The following is a 16,421-nucleotide window of genomic DNA, read 5'->3' as shown; positions in this document are numbered from 1 at the left end:
TAGCGCGCAGAGCCTTATGGTTAAAATCTTGGTCTGCGGATGTGTCCTCAAAATCCAAGCTTTTGGCTATTCCTTTCAAAGGAAAGACCCTGTTCGGGCCTGACTTGAAAGAGATCATTTCTGACATTACGGGAGGAAAGGGTCATCTCCTACCTCAGGATAAAACATCTAAGCAAAGGGGTAGACAGAGTAATTTTCGTTCATTTGGAAATTTCAAGGGAGTCCCCTCTTCCGCTAAACGGGAATGGAATTTTGCACAAGCCAAGTCCATTTGGAGACCCAACCAGGCTTGGAACAACCCAAGAAGCCCGCTGCTGCTCCAAAAACAGCATGAAGGGGCGGACCCCGATCCGGGACCAGAGCTTGCCCCTTTCTCTTTGTCCAGGCTTGGATAAGAGACGTTCAAGATCCCTGGACACTAGAAATTGTGTCTCAAGGGTATCAGTTGGAGTTCAAAAATTCCTTCCCAAGTGGAAGGTTTCTTCTTTCATGATTGTCTGTAGACCAGATAAAAAGAGGCGTTCTTACGTTGTGTAAAAGACCTCTCCAGTATGGGAGTAATTTGTCCCGTTCCAATACAGGGACAGGGGTTTTACTCAGATCTTTTTGTGGTTCCCAAAAAAGAGGGAACGTTCCGACCCATTTTAGATCTCAAAAGTCTAAACAAGTTTCTCAGAGTTCCATACTTCAAGATGGAGAATATTCTGACAATTCTTCCATTGATCCAGAAAGGTCAATATATGACTACCGTGGATTTAAAGGATGCATACCTTCATATTCTTATCCACAGAGATCATCACCAGTTCCTGAGGTTTGCCTTTCTGGACAAACATTTTCAGTTCATGGCCCTTCCCTTCGGGCTGGCCACGGCACCCAGGATCTTCACGAAGGTTCTAGGGTCTCTGCTGGCAGTTCTCAAGCCGCGGGGCATTGCAGTGGCGCCTTATCTGGACGATATTCTGATCCAGGTGTCTCATCCCGACATTGTTCTTTCCTTTTCTAAGGACTCACGGGTGGAAGGGGAATTTAGAAAATAGTTCACTAATTCCACAGACAAGGGTTCCTTTCCTGGGAACTCTAATAGATTCTATATTCATGAAAATCTTCTTGACGGAAGTTAAAGATTCTGAATACATGCCGATCCCTTCAGTCCAATCCTTGGCCATCAGTTGCTCAGTGCATGGAGGTGATTGGATTGATGGTGGCGGCAATGGACATCATTCCGTTTGCTCATTTTCATCTCAGACCTCTACAACTGAGCATGCTCAGACAGTGGAATGGAGATTATGCAAATTTGTCTCCTCAGATAGATCTGGATCAGGAGACTAGACTCTTCTTTGGTGGTTGTTGCAGGATCATCTGTCCCAAGGGACTTGCTTCCGCAGACCCTCATGGGTGATAGTGACAACGGACGCCAGTCTACTAGGATGGGGTGCAGTCTGGAATTCCCTGAAGGCTCAGGGTGTGTGAACTCGGTCCAATCAATATTCTGGAGTTGAGAGCAATATTCAATGCGCTTCAGGCTTGGCCTCAGTTGGCTTCGGCCAAATTAATCCGATTTCAGTCGGACAACATCACAACTGTGGCTTACATCATTCATCAGGGAGGAACAAGGAGTTCCTTAGCGATGACCGAAGTATCCAAGATAATTTGGTGGGCGGAGGCTCACTCTTATCTGTCAGCAATCTACATCCCAGGAGTGGACAACTGGGAAGCAGATTTTTTTGAGCAGACAGATGCTTCATCCGGGGGAATGGGAACTCCATCCGGAGATCTTTGCCACCCTGATTCTCAGGTGGGGCAGACCGGAGCTGGATCTGATGGCATCTCGTCAGAATGCCAAGCTCCCGAGATACGGGTCCAGGGATCCTCAGACCGAACTGATAGATGCCTTGGTCGTTCAACCTAGCTTATTTGTTTCCACCGTTTGCTCTCCTTCCCCGGGTGATTGCACGGATCAAACAGGAGAGGGCTTCGGGGATTCTCATCGCTCCTGCGTGGCCTTCGCAGGACTTGGTATGCTGATCTGGTGGACATGTCCTCTCTGCCGCCGTGGAAGTTTCCATTGAGGCAGGACCTTCTCATTCAGGGACCCTTCCATCAACCAAATCTAGTTTCTCTGCAGCTGACTGCTTGGAGATTGAACGCTTGATTTTATCTAAGCGAGGTTTCTCTGATTCGGTCATTGATACCTTGATCCAGGCATGTAAGCTTGTTACTAGAAAGATTTACCACAAGATATGGCGTAAATATCTTTATTGGTGCGAATCCAAGGGCTACTCATGGAGTAATATTAGGATTCCTAGGATTTTATCTTTTCTCCAAGAAGGATTGGAGAAAGGGTTATCAGCAAGTTCCTTTAAAGGGACAGATTTCTGCTTTATCTATTTTGCTACACAAACGTCTGTCAGATATTCCAGATGTTCAATCTTTTTGTCAGGCTCTGACTAGAATCAGGCCTGTGTTTAGACCTATTGCTCCTCGTTGGAGTTTGAATTTAATTCTTAAGGTTCTTCAAGGGGTTCCGTTTGAACCTATGCATTCCATAGATATTAAGTTTATTATCTTGGAAAGTTTTGTTTTTGGTTGCTATTTCTTCTTCTCGCAGAGTTTCTGAGCTTTCAGCATTACAATGTGATTCTCCTTACCTTATTTTTCATTCCGATAACGTAGTGTTACGTACCAAACCTGGTTTTATTCCTAAGGTTTTTTCCAACAGAAATATTAATCAGGAAATTGTTCCTTCATTGTGTCCTAATCCTCCTAAGAAGGAGCGTCTGTTACATAACTTGGATGTGGTCCGTGCCCTGAAGTTTTACTTGCAGGCGGCTAAAGATTTTCATCAATCTTCTTCATTATTAGTTGTTTTCTCTGGAAAACGTAGGGGTCAAAAAGCTACGGCTACCTCTTTCTTTTTGGCTGAAGAGTATCATCCGTTTTGCATATGAGACTGCTGGACAGCAGCCTCCTGAAAGAATTACGGCTCATTCTACTAGGGCTGTGGCTTCCTCATGGGCATTCAAAAATGATGCTTCTGGTGAACAGATTTGCAAGGCTGCAACTTGGTCGTCTCTTCACACTCTTTCCAAATTTGACACTTTTGCCTTGTCCGAGGCTGTTTTTGGGAGACAGGTTCTTCAAGCAGTGGTGCCTTCTGTTTAGGTTCCTGTCTTGTCCCTCCCTTTCATCCGTGTCCTATAGCTTTGGTATTGTATTCCATAAGTAAGGATGAAATCCGTGGACTCGTCATATCGTAAAAAATAAATTTATCAGGTAAGCATAAATTTCCTTTTCTTTTACAAGATATGACGAGTCCACGGCTCACCCTGTCATTTCTAAGACGGGTATTTATTTATTTTTGTTACACTTCAGTCACCTCTGCACCTTGTCTTTTCCTTTCTCTTCCTAACTTCGGTCGAATGACTGGAGTGGGAGGGAAGGGAGGAGCTATATATACAGCTCTGCTGTGGTGCTCTTTGCCTCCTCCTGCTGACCAGGAGGCGATATCCATCAGTAAGGATGAAATCTGTGGACTCCTCATATCGTAAAAGAAATAAAATTTATCAGGTAAGCATAAATTTCCTTTTTTTCTTGCATAGTACATCTGAGTGGAGATATTTTATATGTTACAAATATATTGTGCTAAAAAAATAAAGTTAAGGAATTTATGTGCAAAATGTTTTGTTTGAAACTATATTTTTCAAACAAAACATTTTGCACATAAATTCCTTAACTTTATTTTAGTGTAAGTAGAATATCACGATAATCAAAAACTTATGTAATCCTCATCCCTGGGGTATAGAGACAAAAACAATCTCAGTAGGAAGAGGAAAAAAAACCCTTAGATTCTCCCAGGGAAAGTAGGACAAAATCTTCAAACTGGTACCAATAGAGATATATCCATATAGGGTGAAAAGAGTAAAAAATAAATTATGTACCTAATAATAATTTGTGTTAACTGTGTGCATATATGTTGTATAGTGAAATTCAAAGTAATAAGTTAAATAAACTTTGCCCAGTTCCAATTCAATTCTCTTGTATTTTAGTGATTGATATACCTGGTTTAGCTATGACAGCATGGCCCATATGGACATTACCATATAAGTATAGCCTTATGCTTTAACCAGGTTACGTAAGTATCTAATAGATTCCAACCCTGGTGCTCTTAACTCCTCTTAAGCATCTTCCTTAGCCATCAATTATAAATAATTTTATCTCAAGATTTCTTCGTAAAGTACTGATGAAATTGATTGCAGGCTTCCCTGACAATACTCCTGCACTGCAGCTACTTTGGACATAACTGCCATGCTTCTTCAGCACATTATCAAGCATAACTGACCAACTGTATTGGACTGTGGACTGTTGCTAACCAAAGCTTTTTTTTTTTTTTTTTTTTTTTTCAGCCATTTAAGTTATAATAATTTGATATACTTGGACAGATTTACAAGTTAATAAAAAATTTTTTTTTTCTGGAAATAGCACTTTCTACATTAAATAACTTTAAATTGTGTGTATTCTTACTCTTTATAATGGGTTAACTGATGCATAAAATGCTGCCTTGTAATGTTCTATGTTTCGGAAGGGCAATAGACCAGGGACATCTAGTATTTACATAATTAAACCTTTCTCGACATCAAGCAGTAGGAGAAGTCTGTATTTAATCTCTTTTTTTAATGACTACTTGTGTCTTCCTACATTTAAGATGAAATTTATATTTCACAAAGGAACAAATATATAAAAGCTGTCTCTGAATCTTGTGTTAAATAATAATAAAAAATGCTGACTGATTCTTATGGTAATATGTAATTTTAAAGGGACACTGAACCGAATTTTTTTCTTTCTTGATTCAGATAAAACATGACATTTTAAGCAACTTTCTAATTTGCTCCTATTATCAAATTTTCTTCATTCTCTTGAAATCTTTATTTGAAATGCAAGAATGTAAGTTTAGACGCCGGCCCATTTTTGGTGAACATGGGTTGTCCTTGATGATTGGTGGATAAATTCATCCACCAATAAAAAAACTGCTTTCCAGAGTTCTGAAGCAAAGCTTAGATGCCTTATTTTTCAAATAAAGATAGCAAGAGAATGAAGAAAAATTGATAATAGGAGTAAATTAGAAAGTTGCTTAAAATTGCATGCTCTATCTGAATCACAAAATAAAAAAAATTGGGTTCAGTGTCCCTTTAAGGATAAACAGTTTTACTCTTTTAGAGTAGTACGTTTTACTATTTGTAAGATTATGGAAGCCAAAACTAAATTTTTCAGCATTCTGTTAAGCTGCTCAGGTCTTTGATTCCACCGAACTATGGAATTTGGAATGATTTATAAAATAAATCAAGCTCTTTTTTGCTTTGTTTCCATAGGTCATCATGTCTATCATAAAGATCCATGCCAGAGAAATCTTTGACTCCCGTGGGAACCCTACTGTAGAGGTTGATCTATATACAAACAAAGGTTGGTCTCTAGGGATTCAAATATAGAGTTTATAAAGTAAGCAAATGGTAACATGGTTTTATCTACATTCACTTATGTAGGTTACACTCTGTCATTGATTTAATTTTAAACCCTTCCTACAATGTAAACTAGTTAGGGGCTCAGGTGCCTAAAACCAAATTAATATCACTCTGGACCACTTTTTTTTTTTTTTTTTTTTAAAAGCCTCCCCAACACGCCAAGGATTACCTTGGACGAGAGAAGGTAAAATAACCATGTTTTAGTAAACATGGTTATTTTACCTGCTCTCGTCCAAGGTAATCTTAAAAACTTGTCTAGACGCTCTGAGTAAATATAGAGGGACGTGGCTGATTTGCGTGTACAAATTGAGGTAGGTGAAATAACCAGCTGGTTATTTCACCTACCTCAATTTGTACACACAAATCAGCCATGTCCCTCTATTTACTCAGAGCGTCTACTGACTTTTTTACTAATGAGTTTAAATATTCTGCCATAGTCCTGTGTAAATTATCTTTAGAGGCTACCCCAAGCCAAGTACGGTAAATGGAAATCTGGGGATTTACCTCACTCCCTTGATGTGAACATGCAAACATCATTCATGTCCTGATTTAGAGCTCTGACACAAACTCAAAATCCTCCGTTTCAGATGGGAAGTGTCATCTGGTGAACAGGACCCTGTTCTTGACAGTGCTTTCATATTTAAAGTGGAGCATATCCGCACCTTTTGCATGAGGTACAATGGGTATTTGAGAAAAAAAAATCTGCCTGTAAATCAGTTAGAGAGAGAGAACTAAAATAATGTGGTTGCATAAGTGTGCACACCCTCTTTATAACTTGTGATGTAGTTGTGTTCAGAATTAAGCAATCCCATTCAAAATCATGTTAAATAGGAGTCGGTACACACCTGCCATCATTTAAAGTACCTTTTTGATTAACCCCAAATAAAGTTCAGCTTTTCTAGTAGGTCATTCCTGACATTTTGTTAGTCCCATCCTACAGCAAAAGCCATGGTCCGCAGAGAGCTTCTGAAGCATCAGAGGGATCTCATTGTTAAAAGGTATCAGTCAGGAGAAGGGTACAAAAGAATTTCCAAGGCATTAGATATACCATGGAACACAGTGGAGAAAATATGGCGCAACAGACATTTCCAAGAACTGGATGTCCCTCCAAAATTGATGAAAAGAAGAGAAGAAAACTGGTTTGGGAGGCTGCCAAGAGGCCTACAGCAACATTTAAAGGAGCTGCAGGAATATCTGGCAAGCACTGGGTGTGTGGTACATGTGACAACAATCTCCGGTAATCTTCATATGTCTGGGCTATGGGGTAGAGTGGCAAGATGGAAGCCTTTTCTTACTAAGATAAACATCCATGCCTGGCTATATTTGCAAAAATGTTTCTGAAGTCTCCCAAAAGCATGTCTGATGAAACAAAGGTTGAACTTTTTGGCCATAATTCCAAAAGATATGTTTGGCGCAAAAATACTGTACATCACCAAAAGATCACCATACCCACAGTGAAGCATGGTGGTGGCAGCATCATGCATTGGGGCTGTTATCTTCTAAACAACTTTCCAATTTACTTTTATTACCATTTTGCTTTCTTCTCTTGGTATTCTTAGTTAAAAGCTAAACCTAGGAGGTTCATATGCTAATTTCTCAGACCTTGAAGGCCACCTCTAAACTGAAAGCATTTTGACAGTTTTTCACCACTAGAGGACGTTAGTTCATATGTTCCGTATAGATTACATTGAGCTCAGGCACGTGAAGCTCCTAGGAGTCAGCACTGATTGGCTAAAAATGCAAGTCTGTCAAAAGAACTGAAATACGGGGGCAGTTTTCAGAGACATAATAACAGATGTAAAAAGTATATTATAACTCTGTTGGTTATGCAGAACTGGGGATTGGGTAAAAAGGGATTATCTACCCTTTTTAAACAACAAACATTCTGGTGTTTACTGTCCCTTTTTAAACAGGGAGAGTCCACAGCTGCATTCATTACTTTTGGGAATTCAGAACCTGGCCACCAGGAGGAGGCAAAGACACCCCAGTCAAAGGCTTAAATACCTCCCCCACTTCCCTCATCCCCCAGTCATTCTTTGCCTTTCGTCACAGGAGGTTGGCTGAGAAGTGTTTGAAGATTAAAGCGTCTCTTATGGAGGGTAGTACTCAAAATGGGACTGGAGTTTTAAGTAATCCTGTCAGCCTCTCAGTGAGAGCATGGATATTGGAGTCTAGAGATGCAGGGAGAGTCTTTCTGCGAAACAAACCCAACTCATGTTTAACAGCTCCTTAACAATTGGCGTTTGCTAGTTTCTCTGCTTGCTTTCGTCACTCAAGTCCATGTCGGAAGTGAGGCTACTATTTGTCACACTTGAAGGGCCGTGTTTCTGTTCCACGGCATAGATTCCGGTAAGATCATTTCATTTTACTTCGATGTGTGAATGTAATGTAAACGAAGAAATCTGGGTCTCAGTGGGACTCCTTTATCTTTATGTATTCAAGGGTTAATATCTTCTGCGGGTGGGTATTGAACAGGGGGGACTTTAGCAGATAGAATCACATAACAAACATGATTAATGTATAGTGACACTTGAGCTCGTGGCTAGAACGGAACATAACTGCCTTTTTTTTTTTTTTTTTTTTTTTTTTTTTGTCAGGCTGTGCAGCTCTTGTGGCATTGGCGCGCTTTTCTCTGGCCTGCACGGTGTACCTTGTGACTAGGCGTGGTCTTTTTCTGCTCTCCATTTCCTTATTCCTGACCACATGGCAACGGAAAGTCTGTTTCGCTAGTTGTCTGGGTCTCAGGAGGTGGTGAGTGCCTTTTTTTTTTTTTTCTTCTTTCTTTCTTTTTTTGCCCCCCTTCTATCACAAGTTATGGAGGATTGTGTTTTTTTTTTTTTTTTTTTTTTTTTTTTTTTTTTTTTGGAGACGGATGTCTCTGATTCAGATTCTTCTTGCGAAGAGTATGAGATGGCCCGGGTAATCTATGCCCATCAGTTATGTTCCGAATGCCGCTTTAGAGTGCTCTCTTCTCCCGCTAGAGGGAACTTGGAGACCGCCGAGCCATCCGCCCCTGGGGATTCCACATCCAGTTAGGCGCGTGCCCTAGAACTTTCCCTAGCTATGCAAGAAAGTGCCTCTAATGCTATTACCCTTCTCCGGAAGGCGGCTTGTTTCCTCCAGAGGTTATGGCACGGTTCCGCATGGTCATATCTATGGCGTTGGCGCATTTACATCTTCCTGAGAGGGAGGTGTTGATGAGATACTGTCTGTGCTCTGTTAACTAGGGCTCATCAGGCTTGGGATCATCTGGGTCAGATTGGCCATCTGGGGAAGCGGTTTCCTCTGAAGCTTCAGGGGCTCAACCGTCTGTCGGGGTCATCGGTTGTCCCTGCGGCGGTAAGTCTTGCTTTTCGTTGTGGAGTGGCACGCCTTCATGTCCTACAGCGGCATGTTTTGGCGGTGCTGGAGGATCCCAATCCTAATGGGTTGAGGATCCTCGGTCTTCTGTTCCAGACGTGGCGGGGGTGATGTTAATCTCCTTGTCTCCAATTTACTTTCATTTTGGGATATTTTATTCCTGTCCTAAGCTTTGGGAGAATGGGGTCTCTGATTGGCTGGTCCTGTTAGTGTGCCCATTCTTCTTGGGAATTCACCTGCGGGTGCTGCCCTCTTTTTCTTTGATCCGGTAGGATGTATTTATTTCTTTTTGAGAAGCTCATGTCTGTTATAATTTTTCCGTTGGGAAACCTTTCTTTTCTGGAATTTGATACTAGCGATTTTGTGGTCGCTTGGGCACTTCCGCATTATGTCTATAGTTCCTTTTGTTGATTCCTATTGGGGTTTTGATTTTTCTGTGGCCTAGGACAGTTCTAAGCGCCCAATGTAGCAGGCTGGTCCTGGTCGAGCCCTATTTTCTGTTCCCTAAGGCCTATATCATCCATGTGGTGCCGGTATAACTGGCTGTCCTGGAATAAAGCTTTTGCTTTTACTAAAGATTTTTGTGGAGAGGAACAGCCATAAGTTTTCAAGAACTTTTGTATTTGTTTTAAAGCTCTGCCCCTTGCAGGGCTAAAACATGGTAGAGGAGGCCTTTCGTTATTAGACGTCAGGCTGGTTCTCGTTTCTTCCTTTTGGGTGGGGCATCAGGGGATTGTACTCAGTCCTCATTGTCCTGTTCCTGATTGTTGGCGGGGTTCCAGAAGTGGATCATGCTAAAGATTTACTCTGGAGGGTTTCAGAGGTCCTTTGGCCTCAGAGCTAGGGTTCTCCATTCCCAATGGGACTGGAGGTTTAGATGACTCCTTGGACATCTGGGGTACCAGGTTGGGGTGTTTTTTTTTTTTTTTTTTATTTATTTATCTCCATCTCTTCTGGTATAATTATTGAATGTATTTTGGGACTTGATGACGGTAACTCTTCCTTAACGGGTCGAGATGTCTTAGGCTTCTTTTTATTCCCTTTTTTGGGGCTGGTTGGGGGGTCATCTGTTCGGAAAGTTCAGGCATTTTTGGCCTTTTTTCTTCCTCCTACTGTTTCTCGTCTGCTCCCATGTTCTTGGGGCTCTGGAGAATGCGTTTGTCTGTTTTTTTTCATGGAGCTGCCCTTACTAAGATGTCTGTGTTTTCTCTGTCTCTCAACGGGAATTGTGAGGCTCGTCCCTCGTTAATTCCTTGAGCTATGGGGGTTTCCGGGTGGTTGATCCTAAAGGTATTGTTTGGAGACTATTTTATCTTCTCAAGCTAGATCATCTTGTTTTGAGATCTAACCTCTGGGGTGTTGTCCCTCGAGCCTTTAGGAGATATGCTCTGTCTCTGGGATGCTTAGGAACGTCCAGTGTCCAGGGACCTTTTGATGTGGCTGTGGTTGCATCTCCTTGGGTACAGGTGTCCCTATGGTTCCTCAGGGGTTACTACCTTGTAGCCGGCTCTGGTTTTCCGGACATGTTTCTGTCTTGGATATCTGACCGCATCTCTTAGATGGGTCTTTGGCGGTTCAGTCCTTCCGATTCTGAGACTTCCACTTGCCCTTTCAGGGTTTTTGTTTTTCTCTTATCGGAGACTTAGAAATAACCTGATGGGTAGTTTAGCTGCCCAGCAAGCAAGAGATTGCAGTTGCAACCTGTTGCAGCTATCAGCACCTTAAAGGTGTGCTCGATGGCTGTTTGTTTTTCTATTGGGCCGGCTGTTCCTCTACAATCAATATTTGGCTTTCTCTTCCCCTTAGGGAGGTTGGAGCATACCACAGTATCCACATAGTGCCCGGAGGTCTTCCTCTGTTCAGTGGGGTCCCCCCTGCCTTTTCGTGCAGGATGTCATGAAGGGTTGGATTCTGGTGTCGTGCCGTCACTGTTGGTTCAGTGTAGTCTCTCTCTTTTGCCTGGGAGTGTCCTTTCTTGTAGGGTTAGGATCTGGGTCCTGGAACCCGAGCTAGTCCCATGTGCTGTCATAGCTTAGTTGGTTAGCATGCCAGTCTTGTTAGCAAATGGTGTAGTTTGCTTTACCCATTGGTACCGTTCAATTTAGTTCCCCTCCTTTTTCCTTACTAAAGATCTGGGTGGTCCAGGGAATGGTTTATTTCACTGCTTTCGGCCATTGCCAGTCGCTTTTGGTGTTGAGTCTGTTGCCTCGGAGAGGGGGGTCAGAGGTCTGTCTTGTTGACCGTGAACAGCGTATCTTACTTGGATCTTGTGATCCCTCCTTAACTGGGGGGGCTTCAATGTTTCCTTCCTCAGCAGGGGGCTTTCTCTGCTGGTTTTGGATGCTCTCCTACTTCCTTGTTTTTCCTGGGAGGGAGTAGGTTTCTTCACTTTTTCTGAATTTTTCCTCTGTGGGAGTCCTGGTGCTGTTCCTAGCTTAGTTGGCTAGTGTTAACGGCTGGAGTCTGCTAGACTTCTGTTGCAGAGGGAAGCCTGTAGTTTATGTGGAGCATAAGGTTAATGGTGCTAATTTTAGGCGGTTCCTGGGGGTGGTTTTTATCCCTTGGTCGCTCTTTCATAGTGCGGATTGCATGCTGTGTGAGGGATGGAGTCTACCTTGTCTCCAGGGTTGGGATGTTACATGGTCCCTTGGACCTCCGTTCAGGTAGGGGTTTTCCTCCCTTCTTTGTTTGGTCGTTGGAGTTCGTCCTCGTTGCGTTTTTGTCCTGTTGGAACCTTTGTTTGCACTTGGAGTTCGGCTAGGGTTACTTTTACCCTAGCTTGTTGGTCTTTTAGATCTGAGTTCTTCTTCATTTCAGGGGGTATGTGGAGGTCCCATTCCCTCGGGTCGGGGCTTGGAGAGTGTGGGACTTGTCTCCTAGTCTTTGTGCTCAGTGGAATCTACTGATTTTGAGCGGTCTCTAACTAGGGCCTTGCTGGTTTTTAACTGATGGGCAGTTACCTGGTCCTTTCACCAGAAACAGAAGGATAAAACCTGAAGCAGTTGGTTTTTGTCAGGTGGGTAATTTCAGGCTGTGATGCCCTCCGAATGGGCCGCCTCGTCTACCCGCCCTTTTTTTGCATTCAGTGTCCTCTATAGCTTGGGTATTGTTTTCCCAAAAGTAATGAATGCAGCTGTTGACTCTCCCGATAAGAAGAAGAAACTTAAATTATGCTTACCTGATTTTCTTTTCTTCTGATGGGGATAGTCTACAGCTCCCCGCCCAGGTTTTATATGGGGTGGCCGTTAATTTTTTTTATTCTTCTGGCACCTTTTTCACCCTGATATTTCTCCTACTGTTCCTTGTTCCCTTGGCAGAATGACTGGGGGATGAGGGAAGTGGGGGAGGTATTTAAGCCTTTGACTGGGTGTCTTTGCCTCCTCCTTTTGGCCAGGTTCTCAATTCCCAAAAGTTCGTTCTTTTTTTTTCTTTCTTTTTTTTTTTTTCTTTTTTTTTTTTTTCTTTTTTCACCACCAAAATCTGTGGGATGATCTGAAGAGGGCTGTGCACAGGAGATGCCCTCACAATCTGACAGATTTGATGTGTTTTTGCAAAGAAGAATGGGCAAATCTTGCCAAGTAAAGATGTGCCATGCTGATAAATTCATACCCAAAAAGACTGAGTGCTGTAAAAAAATCAAAAGGTGCTTCAACAAAGTATTAGTTTAAGGGTGTGAACACTTATGCAACCATATTATTTTAGCTCTTTATTTTTACTTCCCTCCACCTAAAAGATTTCAGTTTGTGTTTTAAATGAGTTGTACATTTTATAGGTCACATTAAAGGTGTAAAAAATGACAAAGATAAATAATTTCAGAACTTTTTCCAACACAGAAACCTGACATTTTAACAGGGGTGTGTAGACTTGGAATATCCACTGTATATCCCCCCCCCCCCCAAAGGTCCTCTTAAGATTCTAGAGGTGTTTCAGGTTCCAGTAAAATACATTATCAAGATTGATGTCAAGAACATGCCTAAGGCAGTTATTGCAGTTATTGCCTTATGGTTAAAACCATGTTTAGCAAACATGGTTTAAAAAAAAATGTCTTTCCTTTCAAGGGAGATTCTAGTTGCTTCTGATCTGGACTCAGTTATTTAGACTTACTGGTGTAAAAGGAGGGTTTTTTTTTCCCCCCCCTCCTCCTGGACAAAGAAAATGTAATGGAAAGAACAGACCAAATAGCTATTGTTCCTCAGGAGATCAGAAGTAGTCCTTTTCTTCAAAGCCTTAGCCCTCCCAGCTGGCCTGAAAGCCTTGTTCTTCATGGGCAAAGTACAAGCAGTCCAACACAAATGCAAAATCTGCATGAAAGTGCAGCCCTGAGTCATCAGATTCAGTTCTAATGCATCTATCTATTCCTGACGGAATCACGCAGAATAAAACTTCAGAAGGCATGTCTGTCCCTGCAACATGCTCGATGAATTGAGGTAGTTGGTTTTATGGTTGTGGCTTCCCTTTGCCTACCTCAATTTATACAACCCTTTCAACAGTCTATGCTCAATCAGTGGTTAAAAAATGATCTGCAATTGGAATATCAGATTGTTCTGGATTTGTCAGACAATAGCTCTTGGTGGATACAAGGTCCTTTGACCATTGAGGTGTGTTTTTTTTTTTTTTTTTTTTTTTTTTTTTTTTTCAATCTTGGGCATTTGTGACTGATGCCAGTTTTTAAGGCTGGGTGCGGTTTGGAATTCTCAAAGAGTAGTTTGGACCCCTTTGTGACGCATGGTTACCAATCAACATTCTGGAACTCCGCGTGATTCTTTAGTCCTGACTCCTCTTAAGAGGAAAGGTTTCAGTTTCCAGTCGGACAATATCACGGCACTCCACTGGCAATGCAGCAAGTGTCAGATTATCTCTATCAATCTATCCCTATTTATCCATCTCTATCTATCCATCCATCTCTATCTCCATCTATCTTTTTTACCCATCCATCTCTATATCTCTATCCATCCATCTCTCTCTATCCATCCCTATCCATCTATCAAGTTCAACCTATACAAATCAAAAATATAATAGCTCCACTTAAGCTTAAATAATCCCACTAAAGGTGCCCTATTTAATACTAGCAATCATATCTATGAATTTTGTTTATAGGCAGAAATGTATCCAAACAATTTTTAAATGTATCTAGGGTATTGGCATTCACTACCTCCTTTGGTAATGAGTTCCACAATTTTAATTGCTCTTACAGCTAAAAAAACCTTTCCGTTGCAGGAGATTAAATCTCCTTTCCTCCAACCTTAAGTTGTGACCTCTTGTCACAAACTATTTTCTTGGAATAAACAGCGCTTCTGCCATCTCTGTATATGGGCCTTGAATATATTTTATATAAAGTAAGTTACCTTTCAAGCACCTTTTTTCTAATGAAAACAGACCCAGTTTGGCTAGTCTCTCCTCATAGCTTAAACTCTCCAATCCCCTTATTAGCTTTGTGGCCCTTCTCTGAACTTTTTCTAGTTCTGAAATATCTTTTTTTCTTTCATGTAATTTTAGCAAGAGTCCATGAGCTAGTGACGTATGGGATATATATTCCTACCAGGAGGGGCAAAGTTTCCCAAACCTCAAAATGCCTATAAATACACCCCTCACCACACCCACAATTCAGTTTTACAAACTTTGCCTCCTAAGTTTGTTCTAAATTCTAAGTTGATATGCGCTTCGCAGCAGGCTGGAGCCCGGTTTTCCTCTCAGAGTGCAGTGAATGTCAGAGGGATGTGAAGAGAGAATTGCCTATTTGAAGTCAATGGTCTCCTTCTACGGGATCTATTTCATAAGTTCTCTGTTATCGGTCGTAGATATAAACCATTACCTCTACTGATTCTCGTTTCAGTACTGGTTTGGGTGTCTACTATATGTAGATGAGTGTCTTAGGGTAAGTAAGTCTTATTTTTTATGACACTCTAAGCTATGGTTGGGCACTTTATATGTAAAGTTCTAAATATATGTGTTTAAACTTATATTTGCCTTGATTCAGGATAATCAGTATTCCTTATTTCAGACAGTCAGTTTCATTATTTGGGATAATGCATATGAAATATTTTTTTTCAATTGACTTTTTTTCCCTGTGGTGCTGTTAGGCTCGCAGGGGCTGAAAATGCTTCAATTTATTGCGTCATTCTTGGCGCAGACTTTTTTGGCGCAAAAATGTTGTCATTTCCGTTCAGACGTTTTGTTTTTTTTGCACCAAAATTGTGGACGTCGTTTTCGGCGTCACAGGATGTGGCGTCATACTTGGCGCCAAAAATATAGGCGTTGTACTTGGCGCCATTAATGTGGGCGTCATTTTTGGCGCCAAAAAATGTGGGCGTCATTCTTGTCTCCACCTTTTTTTCACATTATTTCAGTCTCATTTTTCATTGCTTCTGGTTGCTAGAGGCTTGTTCATTTGGCATTTTTTCCCATTCCTGAAACTGTCATTTAAGGAATTTGATAATTTTGCTTTATATGTTGTTTTTTCTATTACATATTGCAAGATGTCTCAACATGACCCTGGATCAGAATCTACTTCTGGAAAGACGCTGCCTGATGCTGGTTCTACCAAAGTTAAGTGTATATGTTGTAAACTTTTGGTAACTGTTCCTCCAGCTGTTTGTGATAATTGTCATGATAAACTTTCTAATGCAGATTGTATTTCCATTAGTAATAATCCATTACCTGTTGTTGTTGTTCCTTCAACATCTAATGTTCAGGATGTCCCTGTTAATGTTAAAGAATTTGTTTCTAAATCTATTAGGAAGGCTCTGTCTGTTATTCCTCCTTCCAGTAAACGTAAAAGGTCTTTTAAAACTTCTCATATTTCAGATGAATTTTTAGGTGACCGTCATCATTCTGACTTATCTGTTTCTGATGAGGATCTATCTGGCTCAGAAGATTCTGCCTCAGATATTGACACTGATAAATCTTCATATTTATTTAAGATGGAGTTTATTCGTTCTTTACTTAAAGAAGTGTTAATTGCATTAGATATGGAGGAGTCTAGTCCTCTTGATACTAAATCTACTAAGCGTTTAAATTCGGTTTTCAAACCTCATGTAGTTATTCCTGAAGTTTTTCCAGTTCCTGACGCTATTTCAGAAGTAATTTCTAGGGAATGGAATAGTCTGGGTACTTCATTTACTCCTTCTCAAAGGTTTAAAAAATTGTACCCTGCGCCATCTGATAGATTAGAGTTTTGGGATAAAATCCCTAAAGTTGATGGGGCTATTTCTACTCTTGCTAAGCGTACTACTATTCCTACGGCGGATAGTACTTCCTTTAAGGATCCTTTAGACAGGAAGATTGAATCCTTTCCACCAAGGCAGAACATACAGTGATCTGAGATGTCATCGCAGAAAATGCAGCATGTCTGCAGAAAGAACAGGACACATGCAGGAACTGTTATTGCTTTAACTTTGTAGTGCTGCTCCACATTAGACTGTTCCCTTCAAACTGAGCTGTGCTCTGGTTGCAGTGTGTAAGTTTTCCTTAACACAGTGCATCTAAAGCAAAGTGCTGTTTGAAGTGATCAGTCAAATATGCAGTAGCTCTGCAAAGCAACAGCAC

General features: G+C 41.3%; 1 protein-coding gene across 1 annotated transcript in view; it reads left to right on the top strand.

Moving 5' to 3' along the window:
* LOC128638471 (alpha-enolase) overlaps positions 1-16,421 on the top strand; it is a gene marked incomplete in the record, with an annotated part of 709,071 nt that overhangs the window by 26,145 nt on the left and 666,505 nt on the right. The window contains 1 exon segment of the mRNA XM_053690430.1: positions 5,367-5,457. Within this exon segment, the coding sequence (XP_053546405.1) occupies positions 5,373-5,457 (85 nt within the window).

The sequence above is a fragment of the Bombina bombina genome, chromosome 8 (assembly GCF_027579735.1).
Source record: "Bombina bombina isolate aBomBom1 chromosome 8, aBomBom1.pri, whole genome shotgun sequence".
Lineage (NCBI taxonomy): Eukaryota > Metazoa > Chordata > Amphibia > Anura > Bombinatoridae > Bombina > Bombina bombina.
The sequence above is the reverse complement of the archived record's forward strand: the minus strand, read 5'-3'. Positions and strand labels throughout refer to the sequence as shown.